The sequence below is a fragment of the Cynocephalus volans genome, chromosome 16, assembly GCF_027409185.1.
Source record: "Cynocephalus volans isolate mCynVol1 chromosome 16, mCynVol1.pri, whole genome shotgun sequence".
NCBI classification, from domain to species: Eukaryota; Metazoa; Chordata; class Mammalia; order Dermoptera; family Cynocephalidae; genus Cynocephalus; species Cynocephalus volans.
This window is the reverse complement of record NC_084475.1, coordinates 63,529,646-63,543,556: the sequence shown is the minus strand read 5'-3', so window position 1 is coordinate 63,543,556 and position 13,911 is coordinate 63,529,646. Positions and strand designations below refer to the sequence as shown.

General features: G+C 34.4%; 1 protein-coding gene across 1 annotated transcript; it reads left to right on the top strand.

The window, feature by feature from the left end:
* Positions 1 to 13,132: 13,132 nt before the first annotated feature.
* Positions 13,133 to 13,702, top strand: LOC134364980 (interferon alpha-3-like). The gene has a single exon (XM_063081200.1). The coding sequence runs from the start codon at positions 13,133 to 13,135 to the stop codon at positions 13,700 to 13,702; it is 570 nt and encodes a 189-aa protein (XP_062937270.1).
* The last annotated feature ends 209 nt before the right edge of the window (positions 13,703 to 13,911 follow it).

Here is a 13,911-nt window from a genome sequence, read left to right as displayed (position 1 = left end):
GGCAGATTGTGGAATTTCCTTCAAGAAATACCATTGAATAAAGCAGACAGTTCCTGCTGTGTTGAAACTCTCAGTCTTAGATGGAAGGAGACGTAAAAACAATACTAATTCCTATTTTACTTGAATTATATTTAATGCTACAAAGAGCAGTAATGGTAAATGATGTTCCCACTCCAGAAGCTTTAGGCAAAAAGATATTACTTGTCCTTCCTACTTTGTCCTTCCTCCGTTGCCTGGGAGACAGGTAATTCCAGAAGTATTGGCAGTTTGGAATTTGGGTCAAGAATGAAAACAAATGTCATGGGTGAAGGTGTTAATTTGGGACTCTTTACTGTATGTTTGATAATGAGGGCATGGGAATAGATGTGGTCACTGATAAATAGATGGGACAATGAGACTAAGACCTAAACTTCCTGCAGATCCTCAAAGGTAGATCATAGGAGAATCTCCCAAGGGCACTGAGGTGGAGCAGCCAGTGCAGTTAGAAGGAGAAATAGGAAAAAGTGGGGCAGAGACAAATGAGGGGAAGACAGTGGTGATTTCAGGGAAGATGAGGACTGAACTGTCCCAGTGGACCTGACAACAGGCACCATTGGTGACCGAGGGGGATCTGGTTTAGTAAAATTAATGGGACAGAAGCCAAATGTGAGTAGGTTAAAGAAGAAACCCAATAAGGGAAATTGGGTGCACCGTGTGATTATAAAATCATTTTTGTTAGCTTCTATGTGAGGTGGAGTTGGAAAATAAGGTGATAGCTAGAGTAGAACTTCGGTTATCATCTCCATGCATATGTTTTAAAGGCTTTCTGAAAATCATTTCGAGAAATGAATGAATTGGAACAAAACTTTTGAACATATTTTTATTGATATATAGTTAACAAGTAAAAACTGTATGTATTTAAGGTCTGCAACATGGTGTTTTGGTATAAATATAACCTGTGTAATGATTCCCACAATTAAGCTGATTAACACAGTCATGACCTGACATGGTTATCTTTTCGTGTGTGTGTTTGGGGGGAGTGGAACACTTAAGATCTGCCCCTTAGCAAATTTCACGTGTGCAATGCATTATTATTAATTATGTTTACCATGCTATACTGAAAACTTTTAATACTTGATTTATATGATTTAAACTATTACTTACATACCTATTTAATTCAAAACATTGCTAATTTATTTAGCTAAGTACTAATTTATTATTGTTCTAATTAATATCACTTTGTAGTAAATTTAAATAGTAACACATTTGCTTGCTAGTTTCAGTTCTTTTTTCAATCTAATTTTACAATCAAGTTTCATTTTATTTTACCTGTTATTTCTTTTTTAAAAATATTTTTATTTTATTTTATTTTGTCAATTTACAATGTTGTTGATTATTGTGGCCAATTACCAAAACCTCCCTCCCACCTCCCACTCCCCCCTCCTTCCCAACAATGTCCTTTCCGTATGTTTGTCATATCAATTTCAAGGAATTGTAATTATGTCTTCTTCCCACCCCCACCCCCACCCAGTATATTTGTTTATTTATTTATTTATTTTTAGCTCCCACAAATAAGTGAGAACATGTGATACTTCTCTTTCTGTGTCTGACTTCTTTCACTTAATATAATTCTCTCTAGGTCCATCCATGTCTTTGCAAATGGCAGTATTTCATTCTTTTTTATAGCTGAGTAGTATTCCATTGTGTAGATATACCACATTTTCCATATCCACTCATCTGATGAAGGCCGTTTGGGCTGGTTCCAACTCTTAGCTATTGTAAAGAGTGCTGCGATGATCATTGGGGAACAGATATACCTTTGATTTGATGATTTCCAGCAGTGGGATAGCTGGGTCATATGGTAGATCTATCTGCAATTGTTTGAGGAACCTCCATACCATTTTTCATAGAGGCTGCACCATTTTGCAGTCCCACCAACAATGTATGACAGTGCCTTTTCCTCCAAAACACCCCAGCATTTATCGTTCAGAGTCTTTTGGATATTAGCCATCCTAACTGGGGTGAGATGGTATCTCAGTGTAGTTTTGATTTGTACTTCCCGAATGCTGAGTGATGTTGAGCATTTTTTCATATGTCGGTTGGCCATTCGTATTTCTTTCTTAGAGAAATGCCTATTTAGCTCTTTTGCCCATTTTTTAATTGGGTTGCTTGTTTTTCTCTTGTAAAGTTGTTTGAGTTCCTTGTATATTCTGGATATTAATCCTTTGTCAGTTGTATATTTTGCAAATATTTTCTCCCACTCTGTTGGTTGTCTTTTAACTCTGTTAATTGTTTCTTTTGCTGTGCAGAAGCTTTTTAGTTTGATATAATCCCATTCATTTTTTTTTTCCTTTGGTTGCCCATGCTTTTGGGGTCATATTCATGAAGTCTGTGTCCAGTCCTACTTCCTGAAGTATTTCTCCTATGTTTTCTTTAAGAAGTCTTATTGTTTCAGGGTGTGTAATTGATTCTTTTATCCATTTTGAGTTGACCTTAGTATATGGTGAAAGGAATGGGTCGAGTTTCATTCTCCTGCATATCGATATCCAGTTATCTCAGCCCCATTTGCTGAAGAGCCAGTCTCTTCCCCAATGTATAGGCTTGGTGCCTTTGTCAAACCTCAGATGGCTATAGATGTGTGGGTTGATTTCTGGATTCTTTATTCTACTCCATTGATCAGTGTGTCTGTTTTTATGCTAGTCCCATACTATTTTGGTTATTACAGCTTTGTAGTATGGTTTAAAGTCAGGTAATGTTATGCCTCCAGCTTTATTTTTTTTGCTCAGCATTGCTTTGGCTATGCATGGTCTTTTGTTATTTCATATAAATTTCTGGATAGTTCTTTCCATTTCTGAGAAAAATGTCTTTGGAATTTTGATGGGGATTGCATTGAATCTGTAGATCACTTTGGGTAATATTGACATTTTCACGATGTTAATTATTTGAATCCAAGAGTATGGGATATCTTTCCATCTCCTTGAGTCTTCTTTAATTTCTCTCAACACTGGTTTGTAGACCTCTTCATAGAGATTGTTCACTTCCTTGGTCAGCTTTATTCCTAAATATTTTATTCTTTTGGTGGCTTCTTTAAATGGGCTTACTTCCTTGATTTCTTTTTCTGCATGTTCAGTGGTATAGTATTGAAATGCTACTGATATTTGTGTGTTGATTTTGTATCCTGCTACTGTACTGAAATCATTTATCAATTCCAAGAGTTTTTTTGTAGAGGTTTTAGGCTGTTTGATATATAGGATCATGTCATCTGCAAACAGGGACAGTTTGACTTCATCTTTTCCAATCTGGATGCGCTTTATTTCTTTCTCTTCTCTGATTGCTCTGGCTAGTACTTCCAACACTATGTTGCACAGGAGTGGTGAGAGTGGGCATCCTTGTCTAGTTCCTGTTCTTAAAGGAAAAGCTTTCAGCTTTTCCACATTCAGGATGATATTGGCAGTGGGTTTATCACATATGGCTTTAATAATTTTGAGATAGTTTCCTTCTATACCTCACTTATAGAGGGTCTTTGTCTTGAATGAATGTTGAATTTTATCAAATGCTTTTCAGCATCTATAGAGATGACCATATGGTCCTTGTGTTTGATTTTATTAATATGATGTATCACATTTATTGATTTGCATATGTTGAACCAACCTTGCATCCCTAGGATGAATCCCACTTGATCGTGGTGAATAGTTTTATGGATGTGTTGCTGTATTCTGTTTGCTAGTATTTTAGTGAGGATTTTTGCATCTATATTCATCAAGGATATCAGCCTGTAGTTTTCTTTTTTAGTTGTATCTTTATCTGATTTTGGTAAAAAGATGATGTTTGCTTCACAGAATGAGTTTGAGAGATTTGTGTCTGTTTCCATCTTTTGGAATAGTTTGTAAAGAATTGGTATTTGTAAAGAATTTGAATGTTTGGTAAAATTCTGCTGTGAATCCATCTGGTTTTGGGCTTTACTTTGTTGGGAGCCTTCTGATAACAGCTTCAATCTCCTTTATTGTTACTGCTCTATTCAGATTTCCTATGTCTTCTTTGCACAGTTTTGGGAGCTTGTGCATGTCCAGAAATTTATCCATTTCCTCCAGATTTTCACATTTGTTGGCATATAGTTGTTTATAGTAGTCTTAAATGATTCCTTGTATTTCAGATGAATCAGTTGTAATATTGCCATTATCATTTCTAATTTTTGATATTTGAATCTTCTCTCTTCTTTTTTAAGTTAGCCATGCTAATGGTTTGTCAATTTTATTTACCTTTTCAAAAAACCAACTTTTTGATTCATTGATCTTTTGTATTGTTTTTTGGGTTTCAGTTTCTTTAAGTTCTGCTCTGATCTTAATGATGTCTTTCCGTCTGCTAACTTTAGGTTTGGATTGTTCTTGTTTTTCTAGTTCTTTAAGGTGAAGTGTTAGGTTGTTCACTTGCCATCTTTCCATTCTTCTGCAGTAAGCATTTAATGTGATAAATTTCCCCCTTAGTACTGCTTTTGCAGTATCTTACAGGTTTTGGTATGATGTATCATTACTTTCATTAGTTTCAATAAATTTTTTGATTTCCTGCTTGATTTCTTCTTCGACCCATATGTCATTAAGTAGAATGCTGTTTAATTTCCATGTGTTTGCATAGTTTCCAGAATTTCATTAGTTATTGATTTCTAATTTTAATCCATTGTGTTCTGAAAAAATACATTGAATAATTCCAATTTTTTTGAATTTGTTGAGACTTGATTTGTGACCTAATATGTGATCTATCCCGGAGAATGATCCATGGGCTCATGAGAAGAATGAATACTCTGAGGTTGTTGGATGGAATGTTCCGTAGATATCTGCCAATTCCAATTGGTCTAGAGTATTGTTTAGATCTTGTGTTTCTCTGCTGATACTTTGCCTAGATGATCTGTCCAATATTGACAGTGGGGTGTTCAGGTCCCCTGCTATTATGGTACTAGTGTCTATTTCCTTCTTTAGGTCTCATCGAGTTTCTTTTATAAATCTGTCTTCTCCAACATTGGGTGTGTATATATTTATGATTCTTATGTCTTCTTGATGGATCAATCCGTTTATCATTACATAGTGTCCCTCATTGTCTCTTTGTATGGTTTTTAGTTTGAAGTCTTTTTTATCAGATATAAGAATAGCTACTCCAGCTCATTTTTCTTTTCTGTTTCCACGGTAAATCTTTTTCCATACTTTCACTTTTAGTCTATGTGAGTCTTTATGGGTGAGGTGGGTCTCTCAAAGACAGCATATAGTTGGGTCTTCCTTTTTAGTCCAGTCAGCCACTCTGTGTCTTTTCATTGGGGAATTTAAGCTTTTTACTTTAAGAGTTGTTATTGAAAAGTGTTGATTTATTCCTAGTATTTTATGGATTATTTATCTGTTATTTCATTCACTCTAGTGTTTACATTGGTAATTTATGTTATTTATTTATAATTTTATAATTTTTAACCATTGGCATAAACATGTCCTGTAAATTATAGCCTTAATCCTTTGATGAATACTTGTTTTAATTTCACCTGGGTACAAAAACCTTGGATTTTTCTCCAAGCCCTGTCCAGGACATAGAACCATGTCTCTCCTTAAATCACTTTTCCTCTTTTGATTTTACACATATCCAGTTTCTTTTTGTGTAAATTGGTTTTTGAGTTCAATTCTGTTTCCATCAGGAAGTTTTTATCTATTATGTAAAAATCTCAATTTGTTTTTGTTAGAGTGGCAGTAATTTTTCTAGAAAGTTTTATTGAAAATTTCCTTACTCACTAATATAGATGTCTTTATTATAGATATAACTAATACTTTTGAGTATCAATTAATATAATTAATACTTTTGAGATTATTTCCTTTATTACTGTGATTACTAACTTTTACTCATTGCTACACTCATTTTATTTTTGATGCTTTAAAACTCATTTCATTATTCTAGTTGAGCCGGCTAAGGCCAAGAATTCCTTTCTATATTTTAATATTATTGCTTGTATTATTTCCTGATTAACTTGAGAACTGATCTAAGGTGAATAGCATTGGCTTTATGATATCATATACATTTGTAGATTCCAAAACGGCTAATTATACCATATAGCGAACCATGAAGCCAGAGATTTCATCATAGTCTGGTATTAGTGATGTGCTTCTACAACGTAATGTGTAGAAGGGATAAATAGAAATACCCAATTCTGCTCTGCTTTTTATCGTAATCTTCATCTAGGTGGGGCTGAAAGTACGTGAGCTTTTTTTTGTCATTTTTTTCCAGTGAGATAATGTTGCTCCTCTTACACATATTTTAAATTATGATTAGATAAACCTAGGATAAAATTTAGGTTCTTAAACATTTCGAAGTATACAGTTCAGTAGTGTTAAGCATTTTCACACTGTTGTACAACTAACCTCCAGAAATATTCCATCTTGCAAAACTGAAGCTATACACCCATTAAACCAATACCCATTTCTTTCTCCCTAACCCCAGCCCCTAGAAACCACGTTCTATTTCTATGAATTCTAGATATCTCATATAAGTGGAATCATACAGTATTTGTCTTTTTGCAACTGGCTTACTTTACTTAGCATAATGTCCTCAAGATTCATCCATGTGGGAGCATATGTCAGAATAAGACTGAATTACATTCCATTATATATATATATATATACATTCATACACCACATTTTGCTGAAAAATATAATAAGGCCGATTTATATTGCATTGCGTAAAGCTGAATAATATACTATGGTATTTTTAATGAAATACATATAAGTCTGAATAATATTCCATTGTATGTGTATACCCCATTTTGTTCATGTATTTATCTGTCCATCAATGGATACTTAGGTTGCTTCCACCTTTTGGCTAACGTGAATAATGCTGTTACGAACATGAGTATACAAATATATATATATATATATATATATATATATATATTCAAACCTGTCTTTAAAAAAAATTTTTGGATATATACCCAGAAGGGATTTGCTGTATTTTATGAGAATTCTATTTTTAATTTTTTGAGGAAAATTATATTGTTTCTCCTTGTGGCTGCATCATTTTACATTCCCACTGACAATAAACGTTGGTTCCAATTTCTCCACATCCTCATCAGCACATGTTGTTTTATTCTTTTTGATAGGGGCCTTCCTGATGGATATGTGGTGATATCTCTTTGTGAGTTGATTTTGCATTTCAGGCTGCTATAATAAATACTATTAAATAGGTAGTTTATACAAAAAAATAAATTTATTTCTCATGGTTCTGGAAACTGAAAAGTCCAAGATCAAGGCCTCAGCAGATTTGATGTCTGGCGAGGGCCCATTTCCTGATTCAAAAGATGGTGCTTTCTTGTTGCATCCTTATGTTGTGGAAGGGATGCTCTTTGGGGTGTCTTTTATAAGGGCACTAATCCCATTCATAAGGGCGTAGTCTCATTAACCACTCCTCTAAAGATCCCCTCTCCTGGTATCATTACCTCAAAGGTTAGTATTCAACACCATCAATTTGCTGGGGGCGGGATGGGGGTACAAATATTTAGACCATAGCAATATACTTGTTGGCCTTTTGTACGTCTTCTTTGAAGAAACAGCTGTTCAAATCCTTTGTTCAATTTTTAATAGAATTATGTGTTTTTTTGTTGTTCTTGTTCTTGTTGTTTTGTTTTTTTACTGGTAAGGGGATCGCAACCCGCGGCACAGTGTTGTGCTCACCACACTCAGCCAGTGAGTGCACTGGCCATCCCTATATAGGATCTGAATCCATGGCCTTGGCACTACCAGCGCTGCACTCTCCCAAGTGAGCCTTGGGCCTGGCCCTAGAGTTATGTGTTTTCTGCGGTTGAGCTGTAGGAGTTCCTTATATATTCCAAAGATTACTCTTTTATGAGATATATGATTTGTAAACATTTTCTTCTACCTTAAACATTCCTTTTTCACTCTTTTGAGTTTGTCCTTCAATGAACAGAAATGTTTAATTTGTCCAATTTATTCGTTTAATGTTTAATATCGTCCAGTTTATCTATTTTTTAGTGTCCAGTGCTTTTGGTGTCCCATCCAAGAACTCATTACCAAAGCCATTTTCATGAGGCTTTCCCTATAGGTTTTTGTCAAGGGTTTATATAGTTTCAAGTCCTATGTTTATGTCTTTAATCTATTATGAGTTAAATTTAGTATGTTATGTAACATAAGGGTCACACCTTTTTCTTTTGTATATGAATATATAGTTAGCCTATAACCATTCGTTGAAGAGTCTATCTTTAACCATTGTGTAGCCTTGGCACTTTTGTCATAGTTCATTGACCATATACATGAGGGTTTATTTCTGAGCCCTCTATGTTATTCCATTGGTATATATGTCTGAGTTTGTACTTATGCCATACTGTTTTGATTATTGTAGCTTTGTAATAGTTTATGACATAGGAAGTGTAAGGCCTCCAGCTTTGCTTTTTTTTTCCCCTCAGGATTGATTTGGCTATTCTGGTCCTTTAGAATTCCATATGAATTTTAGGATTACTTTTTATATTTCTGCAAAAAATGCCTTTGTGACTTTGATAGGGCTTGCCTTGTATGTGTAGATTGCTTTGGGTAGTATAAACATCTTCACAATATTAGGTCTTTCAATCCATGAACATAGGCTGTGTTTTTCTTTATTTGTATATTCCTTAATTTCTTCAGCAATATTTGGTACTTTTCAGTGTATGACCCGTTTTCCTCCTTGGTTAAGTTCATTTTTGAGTATTTTATTTGCTTTGATGATATAATAAATGGTTTTATTTTCTTAATTTATTTTCACATTGTTAATTTTTAGGGTATAGAAATGCCACTGATTTTTGCATGTTAATGTTGTATCCTATGACTTTTCTGATTTCATTTATTAGTTCTAACAGGTGTGTGTGTGTGTGTTTGCGTGTGTATTGTGTAAACTTAGGATTTTCTACATAAGAGATTATGTCATCTGCAAACACAGATAATTTTGTTTCTTTATAATATGGATATCTTTTATTTCTCTTTCTTGCTAATTGTTCCACGTAGGACTTCAGGTATTATATTGTATACCGGTGGTGAAAGTGGAATTCTTGTCTTGTTTCTGATCTTAGAGAAAAAGCTTTCAGTTTTACCATCGAGCATAATATTTGCTGTAAGCTTTTCTTATATGGTCTTTATTATGTTGAGGTAATTTCCTTCTGTTCCAACTGTCTTGAATGTTTTTGTCATGAAAGGATATTGAATTTTTTTGGAATGCTTTTTCTGCATTAACCTAGGTGATCGTGTGTTTTCTTCCCTTTATATCATTAATGTGGTATATTACACTGATTGATTTTCATATGTTGAATCATCCTTGCATTTCAAGAATAAATTCCAACTAACCATTGTGTAAAATCCTTTTAATATGCTGTTTCATTTGGTTTGCAAGCATTTTTTTGAGGATTTTTGCATCAATATTTATCAGAGATATAGGTCTGTAGATTTCTTGTAGTGTCTTTGTCTGATATTGACATCAGTGAAATACTAGCCTCATAAGATGAATTTGAAACTTTTCCCTCCTTTTTAATTTTTTGGAAGAGTTGGAGGATGATTGGTGTTATTTTTTCAAATGTTTGGTATAATTCTTCAGTGAAGCCATCCAGTCATGGGCTTTGGTTTTTTTGATGGGATTTTATTGTGATGCAATCTACTTACTGGTTATAAATCTGGTCAAATTTTTTATTTCTTCCTGATTCAGTCTTGGTATGTTGTGTGTTTAAAATAATTTATCCATTTCTCCTAGCTTATCCAATTTCTTGGGGCATAATTGTTTATAGTAATTGCTTATGTTCCTTTTACTTCTGTGGCATCAGTTGCAACGTCTTCTCCTTCATTTCTGAGTTTTGTTATTTGAGTCTTCACTCTTTATTTCTCAGTAAATCTAATTAAGGGTTTGTCAACTTTGTTGATCCTTTCAGAAAATCAACTCTTAGATCTATTGATATTTTCTATTGTTTTTCTATTCTTGCTTTCATTTATCTCTGCTCTAATCTTCATTATTTCCTTCCTTTTGTTAGCTATGGGTTTATTCGTTGTTCTTTTTTTAGTTCCTTAGGTTGTAAAGTTCAGGTTTTGATTTGAGATCCTTATTCCTTTTCAGTGAAAGCTATTACAGATGTAAGTTTCCCACTTAGTCCTGTTTTTACTGAATCATATGTTTTGGTATGTTGTGTTTTTATTTTCATTTGTCTCAAGATATTTTCTAATTTCCCTTTTGATCATTCTTATATATTTATCACATTTAGACATATATTTGTTTTCTTATTGTCCCCATGCATTGGGAAGCAAAATTGAACCAGTTATCTTTCTAGAAAAAGCAAAATGAGAAAGAAATATATCTGGTGATGTGACCATGGTACAGTCCATTTGTTTTATCATATTCACATTTCTTCATGAAAAGTGACCTGAAGATGAAAAGAAGAGAAAAGAAATCCAGGGGTAGCAAAACAAATTTTCGCAGTAATGTTCTATAAGGAAAAGGGAATATGCAAAAAATTCCCAACACAATCTCAAGTAAACAACAACAACAAAAAAATCACTCATTTCCCAGTGTTTGACATACCAAGAAAAACAGCTTGGACGTTATTGCCCTGTATTCTGAGGGTTTGATGATAAGGATGAACTGAACATCCAATAAAAATGGGCTGACTAGATAAACTACTAAAAGTAGTTAATTTTTGCAATATACATTTCTGGAAAGAAGACTTATCTATTATGGAAACCCCTGTGCACATTTCACAACTTAGAATGTTTTAATTGTTCAATGATATAAAGAATTAAATTGAAACATGAAAAATAAGTAATAATAAAATTTATTTTATTTAAAAAATTTGATCCCTTCTGTAATTTTTACCCTTACAAAGACATACTGATTTTCTACTACTGTCATCTAAAGATTATCAAATGATTTGAATTCTAGGTGTCTGAGTGATAGAAAAAGGATGTCACAACTACTCACAGTTTACACACACACATTCTGGGGATTTTGTCCCTGATTGACCAGGAAAGGAAAACCAGAAATTAATTGTTCGGGGGACAGAAGCTAATATTCTCAAAATGTACTTTGGTAAATTATCTGATAGCTCTGAGCTGTGTGAATAAAGAAGAGTTTCAGTGTCCATATGTGGCTCTGCATGTGGCAACAGCTGGTTATGTTGTATTATGACAAAGTAGAGGACAAACTAGAGAGGAAGTAATAATATAGTTTCACATAGTGTTAGGTAAAGGCTGACATATGCCGCTCTTGCAATTACAATCCCCAGAGCCATATGTGCCTTAAAGGAACTAGAATTCTAGTGGTTTTAGAAGTAAACTGAGTAGGCATTATTGACAGTCAGTAAGAGTGGAGTAGAAATATTAGTCATTGTTTATTATAACATGAGCAAATATGACCATGATGAAGCCAAACCCCTTAATCATTTATGAATGCTTTCCAGTAAAAAGAGAAAGTCTGAGAAACTGCTTCAGTAAAAATTACAGCTACTAAATAGCTGATTTGCTAAAGTGGTCTCATACCTACCATTAGAGTAGGAATCTAGAAGGCTGAGGCAACCTAATTCCTTACAGGTAAAAAAAAAAAAAAAGAAAGACCACGGGTCAGGATTAGAGCTGAGAGTTAAAGCTAATTTTTCACATGATAATAATCATTATTGTCCAGATATGAATTTAGGATTAAGATTCTTTCCCTTTATATGATAAGAATTGAGTTTGATTGGAACTTCCGAAAACCTTTGGGGAATTTGAACTTTAGTGCAAAAATACAAAAAAAAAAGAGACTCAAATTAATATTTCCTAAATAACATGCTCTTATTGGGACTGATATTCCTCCAACAGCACAAAGATTAGTTCCTGGGTGTGAACAAATCTTAGATAGTACAATAGTTTGTGACCCTCCAAAACTCAAAGTATCCAACAAATAGTATATATCTTCTTCCTTAGTATACATTTTTCTCGTTGAGTTTTCTTATGTATCACATAGGCAGCACTGACATTGAGTTTGTGAAAGATACACGAAATGTATGCAATATCAGTGCTACAAATTTATAGTGAATACTGACTGTGATTGGAGGACTTTCTCTTTTGTTTACTGGGTCTCAAAGTCATACCACAAGATGTGGCCTTAGCCTGCTCACATTTGGAATGCCATTGGCTGTCTTGTGGATGTTGCATACATTTGGTCCTCAGTGCTTTTAAATGTGTTGTGGTCTTTCAGAATTAAATGCAGATAGTTTATGTTTTATTATTAATACTACTAAAGTTATGCAGCACATTGATACTTATGTCAAGTGCTGAAAATAAAAAAATGTCAAGAATATTCATGTCTGGATAATAATCTTTACCTGGAAGTTCACAAATTATCTTCTCATATGAAGCAAAATGAAAAGTAAAGTATAGTAAAATAAAAGAAAGAGAATAATTTATTTCAACATTTTCAGCAGTTTTGAGTCATAAGCATATTATTAAATTTGTATTATTATCATTCATTTATATAAATTTTTGATTATGCAATTTAACAATTAAAATTTATATGAGTAAATTACATTAAAAGTTGTTTTTCAAATTTTGTTATAAATGTAAGTTAAATGTCAGTACCCTTTAAATTTAAATTATAGCTTAATGTTTTAGTCATTTTTAACCACACATTGTATAAAAAGAGCAAATTTTACACTGTTTCTTCTTTTCTGTATACTAGAGATATACATGGAGTATATAAAGCGATATACAGTATGTCTGTGTTATTTAAATTTCATAGGGAGTTCAATTAGAAAAAATCATCTAAAAAAGCTTTGGTAGTGGGGGAAGAGAAGGTAATAATAATAATAATAATATTTATTATTATTATTAATTATTAATATATTAATTAATTAATATATTATTAATTAATTAATATATTATTAATTAATAATAATAATTATTATTATTACTATTATTATTATAATAGATTGAAAAAATGCTTCTAAATCCATGTAGAACATGCATAAAGGAAAGCAAAAACAGAAGTAGAAAGTAAGGGGGGCATTTAGAAAATGGAAACTAGTGTGTTCCCTGTTTAAGACACATGCACAAACAAGCTCTTCGGAGAACCTAGAGGCCAAGGCTCCGGGTCGCCCATCTCAGCCAGGCCAGCAGCATCAGCAATGTCTCCAATGGCCTTGTCCAGTTCTTTACTGATGGCCCTGCTGGTGCTCAGCTGCCAGGCGACCTGCTCTCTGGGCTGTGATCTGCCTCAGACCCACAGCCTGGGGAACAAGAGGGCCTTGATACTCCTGGGACGAATGAGGAGAATCTCCCCTCTGTCCTGCCTGAAGGACAGAAATGACTTCGGATTCCCCCAGGAAGACTTGGATGGCCACCAGCTGCAGAAGGCCCGAGCCATCTCTGTCCTCCATGAGATGACCCAGCAGAGCTTCAACCTCTTCTGCACAAAGGGCTCATCGGCTGCTTGGGATGAGAGCCTCTTGGACAAACTCTGCACTGGACTCTATCAGCAGCTGGACGACCTGGAAGCCTGTCTGATGCCGGAGGTGGGGGTGGAAGAGACTCCCCTGGTGAACGAGGACTTCGCACTGGCCGTGAGGAAATACTTCCAAAGAATCAGTCTCTACCTGAAAGAGAAGAGGCACAGCCCTTGCGCCTGGGAGGTCGTGAGAGCAGAAATCGTGAGATCCTTCTCTTCATCAATAAACATGCGGGGAAGATTAGGGAGGAGGCAATGAGACCTGGTCCGACGTGGAAACGACTCTCATGGACGAATACACACTATCGCACTTTCCTGAGCTCTCCGGTCGCCAAGACTGTCACTTCTGCTACAATCATGACATGAAGTGCCTCAAGTTTGTCAGATGCCTTCAGGGTGTTCAGCAGCGTCATGTTCAACCCTGCAGGGACTGGTACTTACAGACGACCGTGCAAATGTATCTATCTA

Coding starts and splice junctions, on each gene's coding strand:
- LOC134364980 (XM_063081200.1), top strand. CDS start 13,133: ATGGCCTTGTCCAGTTCTTTACTGATGGCCCTGCTGGTGCTCAGCTGC.